This window comes from Hyla sarda, chromosome 2 (assembly GCF_029499605.1).
Source record: "Hyla sarda isolate aHylSar1 chromosome 2, aHylSar1.hap1, whole genome shotgun sequence".
NCBI lineage: Eukaryota > Metazoa > Chordata > Amphibia > Anura > Hylidae > Hyla > Hyla sarda.
Genome location: NC_079190.1, coordinates 7183239 through 7202771, shown reverse-complemented (window position 1 = coordinate 7202771; position 19533 = coordinate 7183239). Strand labels below are relative to the sequence as shown.

Below are 19533 nucleotides of genomic sequence, written 5' to 3'. Positions count from 1 at the left end.
GCTATTTCAGCTCTTCTGTTGGTTGCATAAAGGGCAACTTCGAAATATTCCAAATAATTCTGAAAATCCTTTATTTGTTCTTTTAAAGGGGTACTCCGGTGGTAAACATTTTTTATTTTTTTTATTACTGGTGCCAGAAAGTATAACAGATGTGTCAATTACTTATATTAAAAAATCTTAATCCTTCCAGTACTTATCAGCTGCTGTATATTAGAGAGGAAATTCTTTACTTTTTAAATTTCCTTTCTGTCTGACCACAGTGCTCTCTGCTGACACCTCTGTCCATATCGGGAACTGTCCAGAGCAGGAGAGGTTTGCTATGGGGATTTGCTCCTGCTCTGGACAGTTCCTAACATGGACAGAGGTGTCAGCAGAGAGCATGTGGTCAGACAGAAAGGAAAAAAAAGAAAAAAAAAATTCCACTGGAGCACCCCTTTAACTGATTTTACCGATTTAATCATGTGTAATTATTTGGATTTTTTTTGTATTTGTTTTGTATTCCTTTATTCATGGTGTTATTTATGTAAATGTATTTTGTTTTTAGTTCATATCTTTTTATTTTTTTATTTTTTTTATTTTAAATTCATTTTAGTGAAAGTTTTGTGGTTATGTCCTTAATTAATTCACTTAATGTATTTAACTTGTAGAAACTAAATCACTTATTAATTTTGTACTTCATTTTATTTTTGTTTTAGAAATATTTTTTACATTTTCTTTTATTTTGTTTTTATATACTTATGAATTATTCAGCAGTTTTTTATTCAGCAGCTTTACCATTTTGTGGTTATTTTAAGTTTTTTGTATTTAACCAATGATTTCTATTTATTATGTTTTTTTTAAGTTTTTGGATGTTGTAGTTATATATATATATATATATATATATATATATATATATATATATATATATATATATATATATATATGTGTGTTATTTATTTTGTGTATTTATTTTGTTTACTTATTTTTTTTTTTTTTTCTCAGCTAATTTATTCCTTCTACTTTTTATTGTTCATTATTGTAGCCTGTTGTTTCTATTTTGTATTTATTTACTTTGTAGGTATTGTTATTTATTTATTTATTTATTTTGTATTTCCTTATTATTTTGTTGTTTTATGATTTTTTTTTTTGTAATTTTCTATATTAATTTATGAGTTTAATTTTAATCATGTATTTATTTATTTATTTTTCTTGATGTTTTTATATTTTTTTATACTGCACTTTCAGTGGTGCCTCTTCTGTCTGGGGAGCTGAATTCTCCGGTGCAGATGACAGACGAGACGTCCTTGTAGTTTTCACATATGAAGTCTTTTTTTTGATCTTGACACTTCAGAAGTGGCTGATGCTAGTCATGTGACTCCCCAAGGACTCAGCACACTTTTAAAGGTTCATCCTGAGCCGGGTGCCTCGGTGGAACGTTCTTCTAAATACAGAAAATGCCATCTACCCTCCGAGTCCTCCTGAGACTAAGGTGTTAAGATCTCGGAAGCGTAGACCTGGGAATCTTCACACGTTTCCAGGATCTGCATCTGGGCTGCATACAGCTTAGGAGAAAATTGAAAGTATAAAGTGAAAAATGATGAAAATATACATTCCGAAATATTCTGCTAAATACTTCAAGAGTCAGATATAATGGGGCGGTAGAATGAATACATGATACAGTCAATGATACCTAGCACTTTACATGTCCCAAAAGGGCGTATAAATCTGCATTTTTATACAAAATTATATTCTGACATTGCATCCTCGCTTCTACTGGTCTTTGAGTGCCAGTATTTACTGTAGTCCTTCCATTGTTTTCATGAACCAGGAGGCTCAGTATAAACAGAGCTATGACCAAACAATAGGTCAAAGGGCCTGAAGGCAAGGCGAGATCTGACGGGGAACGACCCCATCGTTCTGCCAGGTTTTGGAGTCCGTGTCGGCGAAGGCAAGAGGATCTTACTCCCCTGAATGCCGCATCGTGCCGGGGCTTGGGCCCGCAGGGTATAGCCACCCCTGGAAGAACCCCTACCAAGTGACGGGTCATCCCTCCCAAGGCGTCCAGCACCGCATTGGCTGCCAGCACCCGGGCGAGGAGAGCGGTCAACACTGCCTCCCGCCATCCCGGTCGGCAGGCATCCCCACAATGGCGTACAGAACTTTCCCAGATTGCACCCGGCCTGGCAGAGCCACGCGCGCCCCCTGGCATCTGTTCAGACACCTAGAGTCGGCCGATGTCAGGAGTGCAACAGGGGGGGGGGTTTGCCGGGAAGGGCACAGGAAGGGCGGCCGGGCAGGAAAAAAAAAAGGCTCCAGGTCTGACAATCTTAGCCTGCACCGATGAGTTAAGCCAGTGATCCCCAACCTGGTCCTCAAGGCCCACCAACATTACGGGTTTTTTCAGTGACTCAATTGGAATAGAACAAGGACTCGGGGCCTTGAGGACTGTATTGGGGACACTGTGTTAAGCAGCTCTACTGAGCACCCTGGCCTCTACAGTATATTGTGTAAATTAGTAAATGCCTTGACTCATGGACCTTATCACTGCTATCAGAGTAGGAGAGGTTTGCTATGGGCATTTACTTCTACTCTAGACAGTTCCTAAAGTGGACAGAGGTGTCAGCAGAGAGCACTGTGGTCAGACAGAAAGGAAATTAAAAAAGAAAAGAACTTCCTGTGGACCATATAGAAGCTGATAAGTACTGGAAGGATTAAGATTTTTTTAATAGAAGTAATTTACAAATCTGTTTAACTTTCTGGCACCAGTTGATTTAAATTTTTTTTTTTTTTCCAGTGGAGTACCCCTTTAATGATATCAATGATATATGGCAAATTCTAGGGAATCCTGACCATGTTTTGCATTGTCCCCATTGTACATTTTCAGGAATGAACTACCGGAGATTACCACTAGGGGAAATGTTTCAATTCATAGCAACCTGCAGTGGTGGGGTCTATAACACAATACTGGTTTTATATTGTCCTCATGATCAAATTTGTCATGGTGTACTAACACGGACTACCACTAGGGGCACTGTTTGATTTCAAGTCATAGAGACCTGGTAAAAGATAAAAGCGTTCCCATCAATTGCCCAATACTGATTTTGCAATGTCCTTACAACTTTTACCATATTGTACTAATGCACTCCACCACTAGGGGCGCTGGTGAATTTCATATTATAGAAACTTTTTAGAATATAGCAGTGATAGGGTCCATATGTCAAGACCTTTACTAATTTACACAATATAGACCCCAGGGTACTCAGTAGAGATGCTTAATCCAGTGGTCCCAATTCAGTCCTCAAGGCCCACCCACAGTCCAGGTTGTACTAACACGAACTACCACTAAGGGGACTGTTTAATGTCAAGTCATTTCTGGCACCAGTTGATTTAGAAAAAAATGTTTTCCAGTGCAGTATCCCTTTAAGGCTGCATTCACACCACATTTTTGCAATACAGTTCCCGTATCAGGTTTTTGAGGAAAAACGGATTCCTCAAAACCTGACTAAACTGTATCAAAATGTGTATACAAATTTTAACCCGTATACAGTTAAAAACCGTATATGGTTTGAAAAATTATGTACGGTTGCATCCGTTTTTTAAGAAAAAAACGTATACGTTTTTAACTTTTCGCTCCATTTTGAATAAAGTTTCACTTGTTTGATTGAAATTCCAAGAAAAAAAAACTGCGCAAAGTCAAAAACCGTATGGTGAAAACCAGATGGAACCGTATGCACATACAGTTCTGTACGGTTCCCATTGACTCCCATGTTAAAAAAAAAAAAAAACGTATACGGTTTAATACAGTTTTTCAACTGGACCAAAAACCGTGGTAGACTACGGTTTTGGGTACAGGAAAAAAAACTGACAAAACCGTACTGGATGCAAAACGGACACAACCTGATGCATATTTTGGCATATGGTTTTCAATGGAGAGTCAATGCATACGTTTTCCAATACAGTTCTGTATGGTTTTCACATATACGGGAACTGTATTGCAAAAACGTGGTGTGAATGCACCCTAATTCAATATTTTTATATTTATTTATTTATTGTCTATTTATTTTTTGTCTTTCAGTATTTCCCAAAGTTCTACTCAGGACACTGAAAAATCCAATCTATATTCTGGTGGTTTTGGCTCAAGCCAATCTGTCCGCCATGATATGTGGGCTGGCGACATTCATGGCCAAGTTTCTGGAGAGACAATTCTCAGTCACTGCATCATTGGCTAATCTAATGATCGGTAGGTGCCCCCCCCCCCCTCCCTTATTTGCATTCAGTCTAATGTTGTGACATATCACATGACTTTGTTACACTCCAGTTACACTCAGTGTCACTTGTTACTGGATGGAGTGGTGGTTCGAAGAAATGTCACATGGCTTCAATTGTGCCGAAGCTACAATGAGTACAGTGGGTAGACAGCCCAGGTCCTCGATGAAGTGGGGGGGGGGGGGGGTGGATTGTGACTCAACGAAAAAACATCAAAGCTTCATTAGGTACAGTGGGTAGACAACCAAGGTCTTCAATGGAGTGGGAGGAGGAGTTTGACTCAATGATGAAATGTCACATGACTTCAATTGTGCCGAAGCTGCATTGGGTACAGTGTGTTGAAAGCCCAGGTCCTCCAGGGAGAATGATGCTCTTTTGTAGGCGCTCTTCACTCTGCTGGTTACCTAAAATTGCATTCCCTCCCCAGTAGACACATATCTGATCTTTGGGGGCCAACCACTGGAAAAGAGGGTCCCAATGGTTAAATGGAGTAGTAGTCAGACACTGCTGCTCCATTCAACTCCATTGACCAGACATAGATATTAAAGTAGTAGTCCAGGTGCCAGTCAACCTGAGGACACAGGACCCCAGCTATTATGATCAGTGGTGGTCCCAGTGGTCATACCTCCACCAATTAGACACTCATCCCCTTATCCTTATGTCCCAAGATTTAAGAGCCAATATTGGTCGCCATCCAACAACTCTACGAAGGGTTGTTATAAGTAGGTGGGGCTTTGGTTCTTCGTGTGTGATGACATCCTCTCTTCTTCAGGATCCATAAACATCCCAGGAGCCATGACCGGCATTGTTTTAGGCGGGTTCATCGTGAAGAGGTTCCACTTATCCCTCCGGCAGTGCGGCGCTATGTGCATCATCGGAATGCTGAGCTGCGTCTTGATCGCTCTCCCTCTTCTCTTCTTGGGATGCTCGACGCAACAGTTTGCGAGTCCCCAAGCTGACCCGCACTTGAGGTAACAAAAAATGTCTCTTCTGTTCTGCACTATTAATAATTTAGGGTGACAGGCTATTTATTGGGGGGGGCATACAGTCCTCATACTGACCCCTCATCTCCAATTTAGATAAGAGTTGAAGGATGGAATTCTGCCTGCTGCCACCACTAGGGGGAGCTCAGGTGCTTACTGCATAATGTGTTATTATTGAGAATCTTAGATAAATGTGGAAGATGTTAACCCATTCTACACATAGGGTGGGCTTTAGTAGATGGTCCTGTATGATGTCTGGTAGCTGTGTCAGTGGCTGGGATTGGAAATAGGAGTTATCTCCAGTCTCAGCCATTTAACTATCTAGATGCCACAGGTCAATAAAGACTGTAGCATCTAAGTGGTCACCCTTTCTCACCAGACAAGAGGTTTTTCCAGTGTTTACCAACCAGGGTGCCTTCAGCTATTGCAAAACTACAACTCCCAGCATGCCGGGTGGCTGCTTGATGTATATTTTAGTTAGTTTAACCAACTAGATGCCATGGGTCAATAGACACTGTAGCATCTAAGTGATCACCCTTCCTCAACAGACAAGGGGTTATCCTAGTGTTTCCCAACCAGGGTGCTTCCATCTGTTGCCAAACTACAACTCCCAGCATGCCCGGACAGCCTTCGGCTGTCCTGGCATGCTGGGAGTTGTAGTTTAGCAACAGCTGGAGGCACCCTGGTTGGGAAACACTGGGTTATCCCATGATTAAAAGTTATTACCTATCCACAAGTGATCCATAAGTTTGCAGTTGATATCTTCTATACTCCAGTCACATCAAGAGCTGCGTTTACAAGTTTTCCAGCTTGTTCACTAAACGATTGCTACATTGTCAGAACAGGGTGGAGGGATATCAAATCACAAGCAGCACAATGAATGCAGCTCTGGAGGTGTCTAGAGAATAAGACGTGACGATCTGGCTCAGGATCAGTGCAGGATCAGTAGATTTATCCATTTCACTTGATGGTTTATAATATAGACGTCTTGTTTTTCAGTGTTGGACTTTGGCACAATGTGACTGAGTGCAGCAGTAAATGTGGCTGCTCCAAATCAGCTTTCAACCCGATCTGCGGTGCGGACGGCATCGAGTACATCTCTCCATGCTACGCTGGCTGTCAGGGGGTTAACTTCGATTACGCTGCAAGTAAAGTGCTGGTGAGTTTTGGGCTTGGACCTATGGTAAAAACTGTAACTGGGGTATGTCATAGCCTCCTCTAATACCTATTAAGGTAGATATACTGCAGCTGCATCTTCCTCCTCCATCCTCACAGCTTGAAGTCTCACAGAGGAAGATATACTCCAGCTGCATCTCCCTCCTCCACCATTACAGCTTACAGACACACAGAGGAAGATATACTGCAGCTGCATCTCCCTCCTCCCGCATTACAACTTACAGCACACAGAAGAAGATATACTCCAGCTGCATCTCCCTCCTCCACCATTACAGCTTACAGACACACAGAGGAAGATATACTGCAGCTGCATCTCCCTCCTCCACCATTACAACTTACAGCACACAGAAGATATACTGCAGCTGCATCTCCCTCCTCCATCTTCACAGCTTGAAGTCTCACAGAGGAAGATATACTCCAGCTGCATCTCCCTCCTCCACCATTACAGCTTACAGATACACAGAGGAAGATATACTGCAGCTGCATCTCCCTCCTCCACCATTACAGCTTACAGACACACAGAAGAAGATATACTGCAGCTGCAACTCCCTCTTTCACCATTACAACTTACAGCACACAGAGGAAGATATACTGCAGCTGCATCTCCCTCCTCCACCATTACAGCTTACAGACACACAGAGGAAGATATACTGCAGCTGCATCTCCCTCTTTCACCATTACAACTTACAGCACACAGAGGAAGATATACTGCAGCTGCATCTCCCTCCTCCACCATTACAGCTTACAGACACACAGAGGAAGATATACTGCAGCTGCATCTCCCTCCTCCACCATTACAGCTTACAGACACACAGAGGAAGATATACTGCAGCTGCATCTCCCTCTTTCCCCATTACAACTTACAACACACAGAGGAAGATATACTCCAGCTGCATCTCCCTCCTCCACCATTACAGCTTACAGACACACAGAGGAAGATATACTGCAGCTGCATCTCCCTCCTCCACCATTACAACTTACAGACACACAGAGGAAGATATACTCCAGCTGCATCTCCCTCCTCCACCATTACAGCTTGCAGACACACAGAGGAAGATATATTGCAGCTGCATCTCCCTCTTTCACCATTACAACTTACAGCACACAGAGGAAGATATACTGCAGCTGCATCTCCCTCCTCCATCCTCACAGTTTACAGACACACAGAGGAAGATATAATGCAGCTGCATCTCCATCCTCCACCATTACAGCTTACAGACACACATAGGAAGATATACTGCAGCTGCATCTCCCTCCTCCACCATTACAGCTTACTGACACACAGAGGAAGATATACTGCAGCTGCATCTTCCTCCTCCACCATTACAGCTTACAGACACACAGAGGAAGATATACTGCAGCTGCATCTCCCTCCTCCACCCTTACAACTTGTAGTCTTACAAACACACAGTCAGAGGACAATATACTGCAGCTGCATCTCCCTCCTCCCCTCTCACAGCATGCAGTCTACAGATGGAGGGACAGATACTGGAGATGCATCTCCCTCCTCCCCTCTCACAGCATGCCGTCTGTAGACATACTGAGGGAGAGATCCTGTATCTGCATCTCCCTCCTCCCCTCTCACAGCATGCCGTCTGTAGACATACTGAGGGAGAGATCCTGTATCTGCATCTCCCTCCTCCCCTCTCACAGCATGCCGTCTGTAGACATACTGAGGGAGAGATCCTGTATCTGCATCTCACTCATCTTCTCTCACAGCATGCCGTCTGTAGACATACTGAGGGAGAGATCCTGTATCTGCATCTCACTCATCTTCTCTCACAGCATGCCGTCTGTAGACATACTGAGGGAGAGATCCTGTATCTGCATCTCCCTCCTCCCCTCTCACAGCATGCCGTCTGTAGACATACTGAGGGAGAGATCCTGTATCTGCATCTCACACATCTTCTCTTACAGCATGCCGTCTGTAGACATACTGAGGGAGAGATCCTGTATCTGCATCTCCCTCCTCCCCTCTCACAGCATGCCGTCTGTAGACATACTGAGGGAGAGATCCTGTATCTGCATCTCACTCATCTTCTCTCACAGCCTGTACTCTCAGAGACATAGTGATGGGATTTCTCCTTTTGGTTGCATCTCCCTCCTTGCCAGTCGCAGCATGCAGTCTACAAACTAAGGGACAGATACTGCAGCTGCCCCTCCCTCCTACCCTCTCTCGGTTTGCAGTTTACAGACAAATATAAGGAGAGATATACAAGCTTCTCCTCTCATAGCCTCACGTGGGTTAATGTATTATAGACAGTACCGTATATTGATACAGTAGGCGCACTTTTATTTGAGAATAGTCTAACATTCTGATATTTTAGTATCTGAGCCGTGAAACCACATAACACATCACCGGGGAAGAGGAGCGTCTCAGAATTTCTAAAATTCTTAAGTACAAAACAAGAAAGTAAATCTCTGGTGAAGATGAATCATTCCGATTGGTGACTCACAATGTCCGTGCCAGTTGATGGGTCTCGAATAATGTCACAAAATTAGGGATAGAACTCGTCAGATCCTTATTGAAGCCGAAAACACCAGTCAGAACCCAGAGTCTGGTGCAAGTATTGGAAAATTTGGTGGTGATGAAGTCTTAAAGGGGTACAGAACACCTGCTGACTGACTGTAGGATAGATGAGTGTTATCTATTGCTCCCAGTTAGCAGCCATTTTAAAATGGAGTGTTGGACAGGTAAATACAATCTATTGTTCTCTGTTATCAGCCATGTCAGGAGGGGAGAGGTGACTGTAGGACAGGTGAATATATCTATTGTTCTCTGTTATCAACCATGTCAGGAGGGGAGAGGTGACTGTAGGACAGGTGAATACAATCTATTGTTCTCTGTTATCAGCCATGTCAGGAGGGGAGAGGTGACTGTAGGACAGGTGAATACAATATATTGTTCTCTATTATCAGCCATGTCAGGAGGGAAGAGGTGACTGTAGGACAGGTGAATACAATCTATTGTTCTCTGTTATCAACCATGTCAGGAGGGGAGAGGTGACTGTAGGACAGGTGAATATAATCTATTGTTCTCTATCAGCTATGTCAGGAGGGGAGAGGTGACTGTAGGACAGGTGAATACAATCTACTGTTCTCTGTTATCAGCCATGTCAGGAGGGGAGAGGTGACTGTAGGACAGGTGAATATAATCTATTGTTCTCTATCAGCCATGTCAGGAGAGGAGAGATGACTGTAGCACAGGTGAATACAATCTATTGTTCTCTGTTATCAGCCATGCCAGGAGGGGAGAGGTGACTGTAGGACAGGTGAATATAATCTATTGTTCTCTATCAGCCATGTCAGGAGAGGAGAGATGACTGTAGCACAGGTGAATACAATCTATTGTTCTCTGTTATCAGCCATGCCAGGAGGGGAGAGGTGACTGTAGGACAGGTGAATACAATCTATTGTTCTCTATTATCAGCCATGTCAGGCTAGGAAGAGGTGATTGTAGGACAGGGGAATATAATCTATTGTTCTCTGTTATCTGCCTTTGGAGAGAGGTGACTGTAGACTTCAAATCTTCATTAAAAAAACAAAAAAAACAAAAACTTCAGTTGTGTTATAGGCCAAATAACTTTTTCCTTGTAGCAACATTTCTCTAAAAAAAAAATGCAGTTTGAATAGGAAAACACATCAAAACTGCACATAGTGTGAACCGACAATAACCCACTTATAAGTTTCAGCAGTTTAGGCTTCTATTTGCTGGAGGTGATTAGGTTGGTCTCATTAGATGAACAGCAGTGATGAAACTCCACCTTCTCTCTCTGTAAAGTAAAGGATTTATGGGAAATTTAGGCAGAATAAGAAAATAGTTAATGCTCTAAAGCAGAATCAGTATGGCTGAAAACTCATGCCTTCCACATCAGCTAAAACAGGTAAGCACAAGGCATACACAAGAAGCTCTACATTATTCACTAATAATGTCCTATGCTGCACTATGGAATAAAAAAATGTAATGCTTCTTTAAGGATTTTGTCATTGTATTATTGATCACCATTGGCAATACAATGATATACAATGTAACACTGCCTCCGGCAAATACAAGATGAATACAATAATGAAATAAAATTACTGAGGAAAACCAATTACCTGAGGCCACCGAGTTCCCATTACTGTAAAGAATTGCTTCTCGCTGGTGGTCAATAAATATAATTTCACTATAAACAAAAGAGACGCAGCCGGAGGGGAATACGGGGGGAAACCTAATAACCCGGGAGCGGCCATTATACACTGATGTGATACAACCGACATGGGGGACATATGTATCATGTGATTGACCGATCCCACTATTTACAGTCTTCGGGGGTCCGGACCATGAGTTATAGGATGATGAACGGTTCTGCAACTTTCTAAAATTCTAAGCATTTCAATTTATCTTTACATATTGTCAGTGAATGGAAACATTTTGATTTCCATCCACAGGATGGATCTTGTTACAATGTATCATTCTGGATGTTACAATGTATCAGTCTGGATGTTACAATGAATCAGTCTGGATGTTACAATGTATCAGTCTGGATGTTACAATGAATCAGTCTGGATGGTACAATGTATCAGTCTGGATGGTACAATGTATAAGTCTGGATGGTACAATGAATCAGTCTGGATGTTACAATGTATCAGTCTGGATGGTACAATGAATCAGGCTGGATGTTACAATGTATCAGTCTGGATGGTACAATGTATCAGTCTGGATGGTACAATGTATCAGTCTGGATGGTACAATGAATCAGGCTGGATGTTACAATGTATCAGTCTGGATGGTACAATGTATCAGTCTGGATGGTACAATGAATCAGGCTGGATGTTACAATGTATCAGTCTGGATGTTACAATGTATCAGTCTGGATGTTACAATGTATCAGTCTGGATGTTACAATGTATCAGTCTGGATGGTACAATGAAACAGGCTGGATGTTACAATGTATCAGTCTGGATGTTACAATGTATCAGTCTGGATGGTACAATGTATAAGTCTGAATGGTACAATGAATCAGTCTGGATGTTACAATGTATCAGTCTGGATGTTACAATGAATCAGTCTGGATGGTACAATGAATCAGGCTGGATGTTACAATGTATCAGTCTGGATGGTACAATGAATCAGTCTGGATGGTACAATGAATCAGGCTGGATGTTACAATGTATCAGTCTGGATGGTACAATGTATCAGTCTGGATGGTACAATGTATCAGTCTGGATGGTACAATGAATCAGGCTGGATGTTACAATGTATCAGTCTGGATGGTACAATGTATCAGTCTGGATGGTACAATGAATCAGGCTGGATGTTACAATGTATCAGTCTGGATGTTACAATGTATCAGTCTGGATGTTACAATGTATCAGTCTGGATGTTACAATGTATCAGTCTGGATGGTACAATGAAACAGGCTGGATGTTACAATGTATCAGTCTGGATGTTACAATGTATCAGTCTGGATGTTACAATGTATCAGTCTGGATGGTACAATGAAACAGTCTGGATGTTACAATGTATCAGTCTGGATGGTACAATGAATCAGTCTGGATGTTACAATGTATCAGTCTGGATGGTGCAATGTATCAGTCTGGATGGTACAATGTATCAGTCTGGATGTTACAATGTATCAGTCTGGATGTTACAATGAATCAGTCTGGATTTTACAATGTATCAGTCTGGATGGTACAATGAATCAGTCTGGATGTTACAATGTATCAGTCTGGATGGTACAATGTATCAGTCTGGATGTTACAATGTACCAGCCTGGATGTTACAGTGTATCAGTCTGGATGTTACAATGTATCAGTCTGGAGTCCAGCATGTAAGTCACAAAAGACACAACATAATATCAGGCCACTGGTGGAACTGCAATGTGAGAACAGGGCTTAAGAGATGTTCTACATAGAGTGTGGACTATACCGGGCTCCTTCACCATATTCTTCCCTTATGTTTGCAGAATTATACCCATTGTGACTGTATAACCTCTCCAGGATCGGGGAGCTCAGCCAGTCCGGGATCGTGTGGAAGCAGCTGTTACCATCTGTTCATGCCCTTCATGGTCCTGTCCTTCCTGGCCGGGGCATTGGCCAGCTTATCCCAGACGCCTTCCTTCATGCTGATACTTAGGTAAAGACCTTGTTTACAGAGGAAACCGCTATAAGCAATGTCACTGAGTTATATCCTGTATTATACTCCAGAGCTGTACTCACTATTCTGCTGGTGAGATCACTGTGTAAATACATTACATTACTTATCCTGTACTGATCCTGAGTTATATCCTGTATTATACTCCGGAGCTGCACTCACTATTCTGCTGGTGAGGTCACTGTGTACATACATTACATTACTTATCCTGTACTGATCCTGAGTTATATCCTGTATTATACCCCAGAGCTGTACTCACTATTCTGCTGGTGAGGTCACTGTGTACATACATTGCATTACTTATCCTGTACTGATCCTGAGTTATATCCTGTATTATACCCCAGAGCTGTACTCACTATTCTGCTGGTGAGGTCACTGTGTACATACATTACATTACTTATCCTGTACTGATCCTGAGTTATATCCTGTATTATACCCCAGAGCTGTACTCACTATTCTGCTGGTGAGATCACTGTGTACATACATTACATTACTTATCCTGTACTGATCCTGAGTTATATCCTGTATTATACTCCGGAGCTGCACTCACTATTCTGCTGGTGAGGTCACTGTGTACATACATTACATTACTTATCCTGTACTGATCCTGAGTTATATCCTGTATTATACCCCAGAGCTGTACTCACTATTCTGCTGGTGAGGTCACTGTGTACATACATTACATTACTTATCCTGTACTGATCCTGAGTTATATCCTGTATTATACCCCAGAGCTGTACTCACTATTCTGCTGGTGAGATCACTGTGTACATACATTACATTACTTATCCTGTACTGATCCTGAGTTATATCCTGTATTATACCCCAGAGCTGTACTCACTATTCTGCTGGTGATGTCACTGAGCTCCTATATTACATTACTTATCCTGTACTGATCCTGAGTTATATCCTGTATTATACTCCAGAGCTGTACTCACTATTCTGCTGGTGAGATCACTGTGTACATACATTACATTACTTATCCTGTACTGATCCTGAGTTATATCCTGTATTATACTCCGGAGCTGCACTCACTATTCTGCTGGTGAGGTCACTGTGTACATACATTACATTACTTATCCTGTACTGATCCTGAGTTATATCCTGTATTATACCCCAGAGCTGTACTCACTATTCTGCTGGTGAGGTCACTGTGTACATACATTACATTACTTATCCTGTACTGATCCTGAGTTATATCCTGTATTATACTCCAGAGCTGTACTCACTATTCTGCTGGTGAGGTCACTGTGTACATACATTACATTACTTATCCTGTACTGATCCTGAGTTATATCCTGTAGATCTTTTATTAAAAAATATAAAACATTACAAAAAGAACGAACATCACCATAACAATAATACAAACAACATACACCTGTATAATATATACAAAAATGAGTCCACATATTAGTCCAAAAATGTCCAACCAAGTATCTTCTGGTCCAGCCTCATTCTCACCAAACACACCGCTATAATAACAACAACTACTAAACACTCTACAATAATAATAATACTTACAGTAATAATAATAACAACAATAATAACAAAAAACTGTTCCGGTTGCATTTCCCCACCCAAAATAATAAATATAATAAATATGTGTCAAACCACCAACAAACACCGCAAACAGAAAAACAGAATATACAATTTATTTTTATTTTTTTGGCCCTGAGCTGGTCCCGCATCCCATGCCCCCAGTACATGATAACAGACGTCCATGAACCAGTCCAGGATTTTTTTTTATTTTTTTTTTTTATAAAAGGTCCCACACAGAAACCCCCCTCCCCCCATCTACCCACCACCCAACCTAACACTAAACCCCAACACAACACAACCCCTAGAAAAAAAACAATATATATACATATATACACATATACATAAATGTACAAACAAAACAAATATATACAAAATAATACAAACTATACAAAACAAACAACAATAAGGCTTTTCAATCACACAATCCCCTAAAGCTCAAGTTCAGTGCCTGCAAGCCCTATATCACCATATATCTACAGCACAAAACAAAAAGACTAATGTGCCAGCATCAGCCCACCACCAGGGGGAGACAACAGGCTAAGGCACTTTAAAGGCAGAGCCCCTCCACAGACGAGAGGCCCTGCCAGCACCCAGCCTCTCGTACTCCAGAGAACGCACCTTCACCAGGTCACCAAGAATGTTCCTAACCACCTCACCCACAGGGAGGATTTTACGCTGGGTCGACACTAAACACCGTGCGTTCCACGTGTAATACCTGACCACTGAGCTGACTAGGAATAAAGTGCACTGGTCCCAGCCTCCAAGGTTTCTGAATGCCCCATAGGCCCATTCCGCATAGAAGAGACTGGCCAGCCGAGGCCAACCAATGGAAGCGCCCACCCTGTTGTAAACCTCTGTGTTAAAGGGACAATGAAGCAGAAAATGCTCCATGCTTTCCAGCATGCCTCCACACTCTTCACGGGGACATCCCCGGTCATCAGAGCTCCTGCACTTCAGATTGTCTCTCACACACAGTTTCCCGTGGAAGCAGCGCCAAGTCAAGTCCCAAAACTTCAAGGGGATCCTGATAGAATTCAAAAGCTCTAAACCCACCTCCAGATCCCGACTTGGGCAGTCCTTGAGCGCCAATGGCCTCTGGAAATGAGAAGACAGGACCCTCTTGTCAAGGAATTTCCTCGACAGAGTCCTAATCTCCCACATCCCCAGACCCCACCGACGAATAACCTTCAGAACCGGGGTAGCGTAAGCCGGGAGATGCCCGTGTGGTGTGCGAAGATCCTTCACTTGCCCTCCTGTCTCCCATTCCTGGAAGAAAGGCCGAAACCATCCCCTACAGGAGGATACCCACGGAGGAGCCCTCTCTGACGAGAGGTTTGCTATATTGGTCTTAAGAAAGGTATTCACTAGGAACACCACAGGGTTGACCATACACAACCCCCCTAGTCTCCTCGTACGGTAAGTAACCTCCCTCTTCACTAGGTTCAGTCTATTCCCCCATAACATTTGGAAGAACACACTGTAGACCCGGGTCCAAAGAGGTTCTGGCAACATGCATACACTGCCCAGATATATCAGCAAAGGGAGCAGGAAAGTTTTCATCAGGTTAACCCTTTCCCGGAGGGTCAAAGACCAACCCTTCCACTGATCCACCCTCTGAGCGGCGATCTTAAGCCTGCTGTCCCAGTTTTGTTTGGGGTAATCCCCTTGACCAAATTCGATGCCGAGGACTTTTGCGGATTCCTGGGGCTCTGGAAGGGCGTCCGGGAGATTAAAATCAGGATCTCCCCCTCCCAGCCAGAGACTCTCACACTTATCCCGGTTGATCTTGGACCCGGATACCTCCGAGTAGCGGTCCACCTCTGACATCAACCATCTGCCCTCCTCTTGTGAGGAGACAAACACGGTGATATCATCAGCGTACGCTACCACCCTCAGAGCCGAATCCGGCACCGCCAGGTCCATTCTCACCCCCGCCAACGGTCCACAACCAATCCTTCTAAGGAAAGGATCGATTGCAAACACGTACAGCAAAGGGCTCAAAGGACAACCCTGACGGACACCAGACCCAACCTCAAAAGAGCGGCCAATCCAACCATTCACAAGCGGGAAACTCTCTGCCCCTACATATAAGGTCTTAAGCCAATCAACAAAACCCCCTGGCAGGCCATATCTCAGAAGGACAGACCAGAGGTACTCATGGTTAACCCGATCAAAAGCTTTTGCCTGATCCAAAGACAGCAAGTACCCCTTCCAGTGGCCAGCCCTTCCCTGCTCCACAGCCTCTCGGACACTGAGCACAGCACTGAATGTACTGCGGCCCGGAACAGAGCAATGCTGAGCCCCCGAAAGGAGCCGGGGTGCAAACTCCACCAACCGGTTAAACAGCACTTTTGCCAGAATCTTTCTGTCCGCATTGAGAAGTGCTATGGGACGCCAATTCTCAATGTGGGACGGGTCTTTACCCTTTGACAGGATGATCAGCGCTGACCTCCTCATTGACTTTGGCAGAGTGCCCGAGGATAGACACTCATTAAAAACCGCAGTCAAGAGGGGAACCAAAGTGTCCTTAAAGGTCTTATAGAACTCAGATGTTAAGCCATCCGGACCGGGTGACTTCTTGAGGGCAAGCCCATCAATAGCCATCCTGACTTCCTCTTCCCTGATCATCTCTGTCAAAACGTCAAGAGAGGGGTCTACTCCTGGTTCAGGGATGGTTTCAGCCAAGAAAGCTGATACCTTATCTCGATCTAGATCCTTCCTTCCCAAGAGGTGCGAGTAGAAGGATCTGACGACCTCCAGGATCCCTGATCTGGACCTTTTCAAGGATCCCGTACTATCAATCAGTCCTGAGACTATTTTACTATTCACTGACATCTTACAGTTTCTGTAAGGGTCGGGCGAGCGGTACTTCCCGTAATCCCTCTCAAAAACCAAAGATGCGTGCCTATCGTACTGGCACTTCATCAGCAAGGACTTCACTCTGGAGATATCGTCACGACTACCTCCAGTCGAGACAAGGTTCTCAAGTTTCTTCCTCAGGCACTGGTACAAGCGGTACCTATTTAGGCTTCTGAGGCCTGAGAGCTGGCGGAAGAATCTCGCAACCCTTTTCTTGAAGATCTCCCACCACTCTGACTTACTGTTACAAAGGCCCAGCAATGGTACCTGGCTCTGAAGAAAATCCTCAAAGGACTGTCTTATCTCCGCTTCTTCCAAGAGAGACGAATTCAGCTTCCAATAGCCTCTGCCCATCCGGGGGGTCTCTGTGACATTCAGAGAAAACAAAATTAAACAGTGATCGGAGAACTCCACCTCAACAACAGACACTGCTGAAGAGACGGCCTCCTCCTTTAAATAAAACCTGTCTATCCTAGACCTACAACTACCCCTATGATAGGTGAATCCCGCGTGGCCTGGGGTGTGCCGGATGTGGACATCCACCAGGCGAGCCTCACTCGCTATGCTATTAAGGGCGACGCTATCATAAGTCAGCTTGTCTCTGGCACCTCCCCTGTCTTGGGGCCTCGTGACAGCATTAAAGTCCCCTCCAAAGACCACCTGCCGACTTGTAAAAAGATAGGGCTTGATCCTCATAAAGAGGCACTTCCGGTCCCACTTAGACTGTGGGCCGTAGATGTTAATAAGGCGAAGTTCTTGTCCCCTCATGAGGACATCTAAGATCAGGCACCTCCCCATTTCTAACTCGATAACCCGTCGGCATTCTACCGCTGCGGTAAAAAGGACCGCCACTCCGCTATACGGCTCGGCCCCAAGAGACCAGTAGGAGGGCCCATTCCTCCACTCTCTTTTAGCCTTGTAGATAGATGACATATCTGTTAGCCTGGTCTCCTGCAAAAATAAAATATCAGCATTAATATGGGCAAAAAAATCATAGGCCGCAAATCGAGCTGTATCTGACTTAATGCTGGCAACATTAATGGATGCCAGAGTAAACGGAGAGGGTGCCGCCATCAAGGGTGATTGAGTTAGACAGCTTTCTTTTTCCCACTCCCCTTCTCACCCTCCACATCAGAAGAACTCTTCACCCTCTTTAGAGAAATAGAAGTGTCCATCTCACCAGACGTCGTTTTACTTTCCTCGTCTCCGGATTCTAGGCCAGTCCCTTCCCCCGAGGACATAACCTCCCCAGGGGAAGAGGACTCGGCGCCCCCTGGAAGCCCTTCTGCCACCTCCCCCTCATCCTCCCCTTCCGAAGAAGAGGAGGAGATGTCCCTGAGGGGTCGGAATCGATTGGAAAGGCCAACCAGAGGGGAGTCAGTTTTGCCTTCCTTTGGCACCTGGACCAGGGTGGGAGAAGATCTCAAATCTCCCTTTTTTTTTTTACTTGTACCCCGCTTTCGTGTCTCCTTCTGCCATCCCATATCATCCTCCTCCACGCTATCTGAGGAGATGGCACCTTCCTCATTCTGGATCCTCCTGACCTCCTCATTCAGCTCGCCATCCCTCAGGGTCTCAGCAGCAAGGTTGGCCTCTGGGACAGAATGAGAGGTCGTCCCAGTAACCCGGGCTTTCCCCTTCACCCTATCCCTTTGGCGTTTATCAAGACGTCTTAGTTGGGCTGGTGTCTTTCTCTTGCTGTTCCTCACTGACCCCTCAGTTCCTCCACCCCTGCTAGTCCCCTCCCCAGCAGATTCCGGCTCGTGATCTTCACCCGCTGGGGACAAGACCGCATCAGCGAAAGAACGAGGGCAATGACTGAATGGGTGACCTAAGTCACCACACAGGTGACACCTAATCTCTGCACAAGATGCGGCAAGATGGCCTACACCCCCACACAAGGCACATTTCTGCACCGTACAGTTTGCACTGAAGTGTGTGGGGTCACCACATCTGTGACAGAGCTTCGGCTGACCCCGGTAGAAAATCTGGATACGATCCCTGCCGAGAAAGGCAGAGGATGGAATATGGGTAAGGCTGGGTCCACACTACGTTTTGTCCCATACGGGAGCGCATACGGCAGGGGGGAGCTAAAAGCTCGCGCTCCCGTATGTGACCGTATGCGCTCCCGTATGTCATTCATTTCAATGAGCCGACCGGAGTGAAACGTTCGGTCCGGTCGGCTCATTTTTGCGCCGTATGCGCTTTTACAACCGGACCTAAAACTGTGGTCAACCACGGTTTTAGGTCCGGTTGTAAAAGCGCATACGGCGCAAAAATGAGCCGACCGGACCGAACGTTTCACTCCGGTCGGCTCATTGAAATGAATGACATACGGGAGCGCATACGGTAACATACGGGAGCGCGAGCTTTTAGCTCCCCCCTGCCGTATGCGCTCCCGTATAGGACAAAACGTAGTGTGGACCCAGCCTTACTGTATTTCCTGAACGCTTAAGTTTTACCAAAAACGTCCAGGCTCCTGACCAGATGCCAAACTCATCCCTGTTCTTCTGCGGGACCCCCATTACCTCGCCATACCGTCCTAACCAGGTGATAATGTCAACACAAGAGAGTGATTCGTTACGGGTCAAAACG

The 19533-nt window shown here is 44.3% G+C and overlaps 1 protein-coding gene across 6 annotated transcripts in view; it reads left to right on the top strand.

Moving 5' to 3' along the window:
- The window catches only part of SLCO2B1 (solute carrier organic anion transporter family member 2B1), a 199981-nt gene that overhangs the window by 125044 nt on the left and 55404 nt on the right, over nt 1–19533 (top strand). For all 6 annotated transcript variants that reach the window (XM_056561073.1, XM_056561072.1, XM_056561074.1 and 3 more), the window contains exons 9-12: nt 4055–4219; nt 5018–5216; nt 6228–6387; nt 12353–12522. In XM_056561073.1, coding sequence (XP_056417048.1) covers nt 4055–4219; nt 5018–5216; nt 6228–6387; nt 12353–12522 — 694 coding nt within the window. The remainder of the gene's footprint in view (nt 1–4054; nt 4220–5017; nt 5217–6227; nt 6388–12352; nt 12523–19533) is intronic.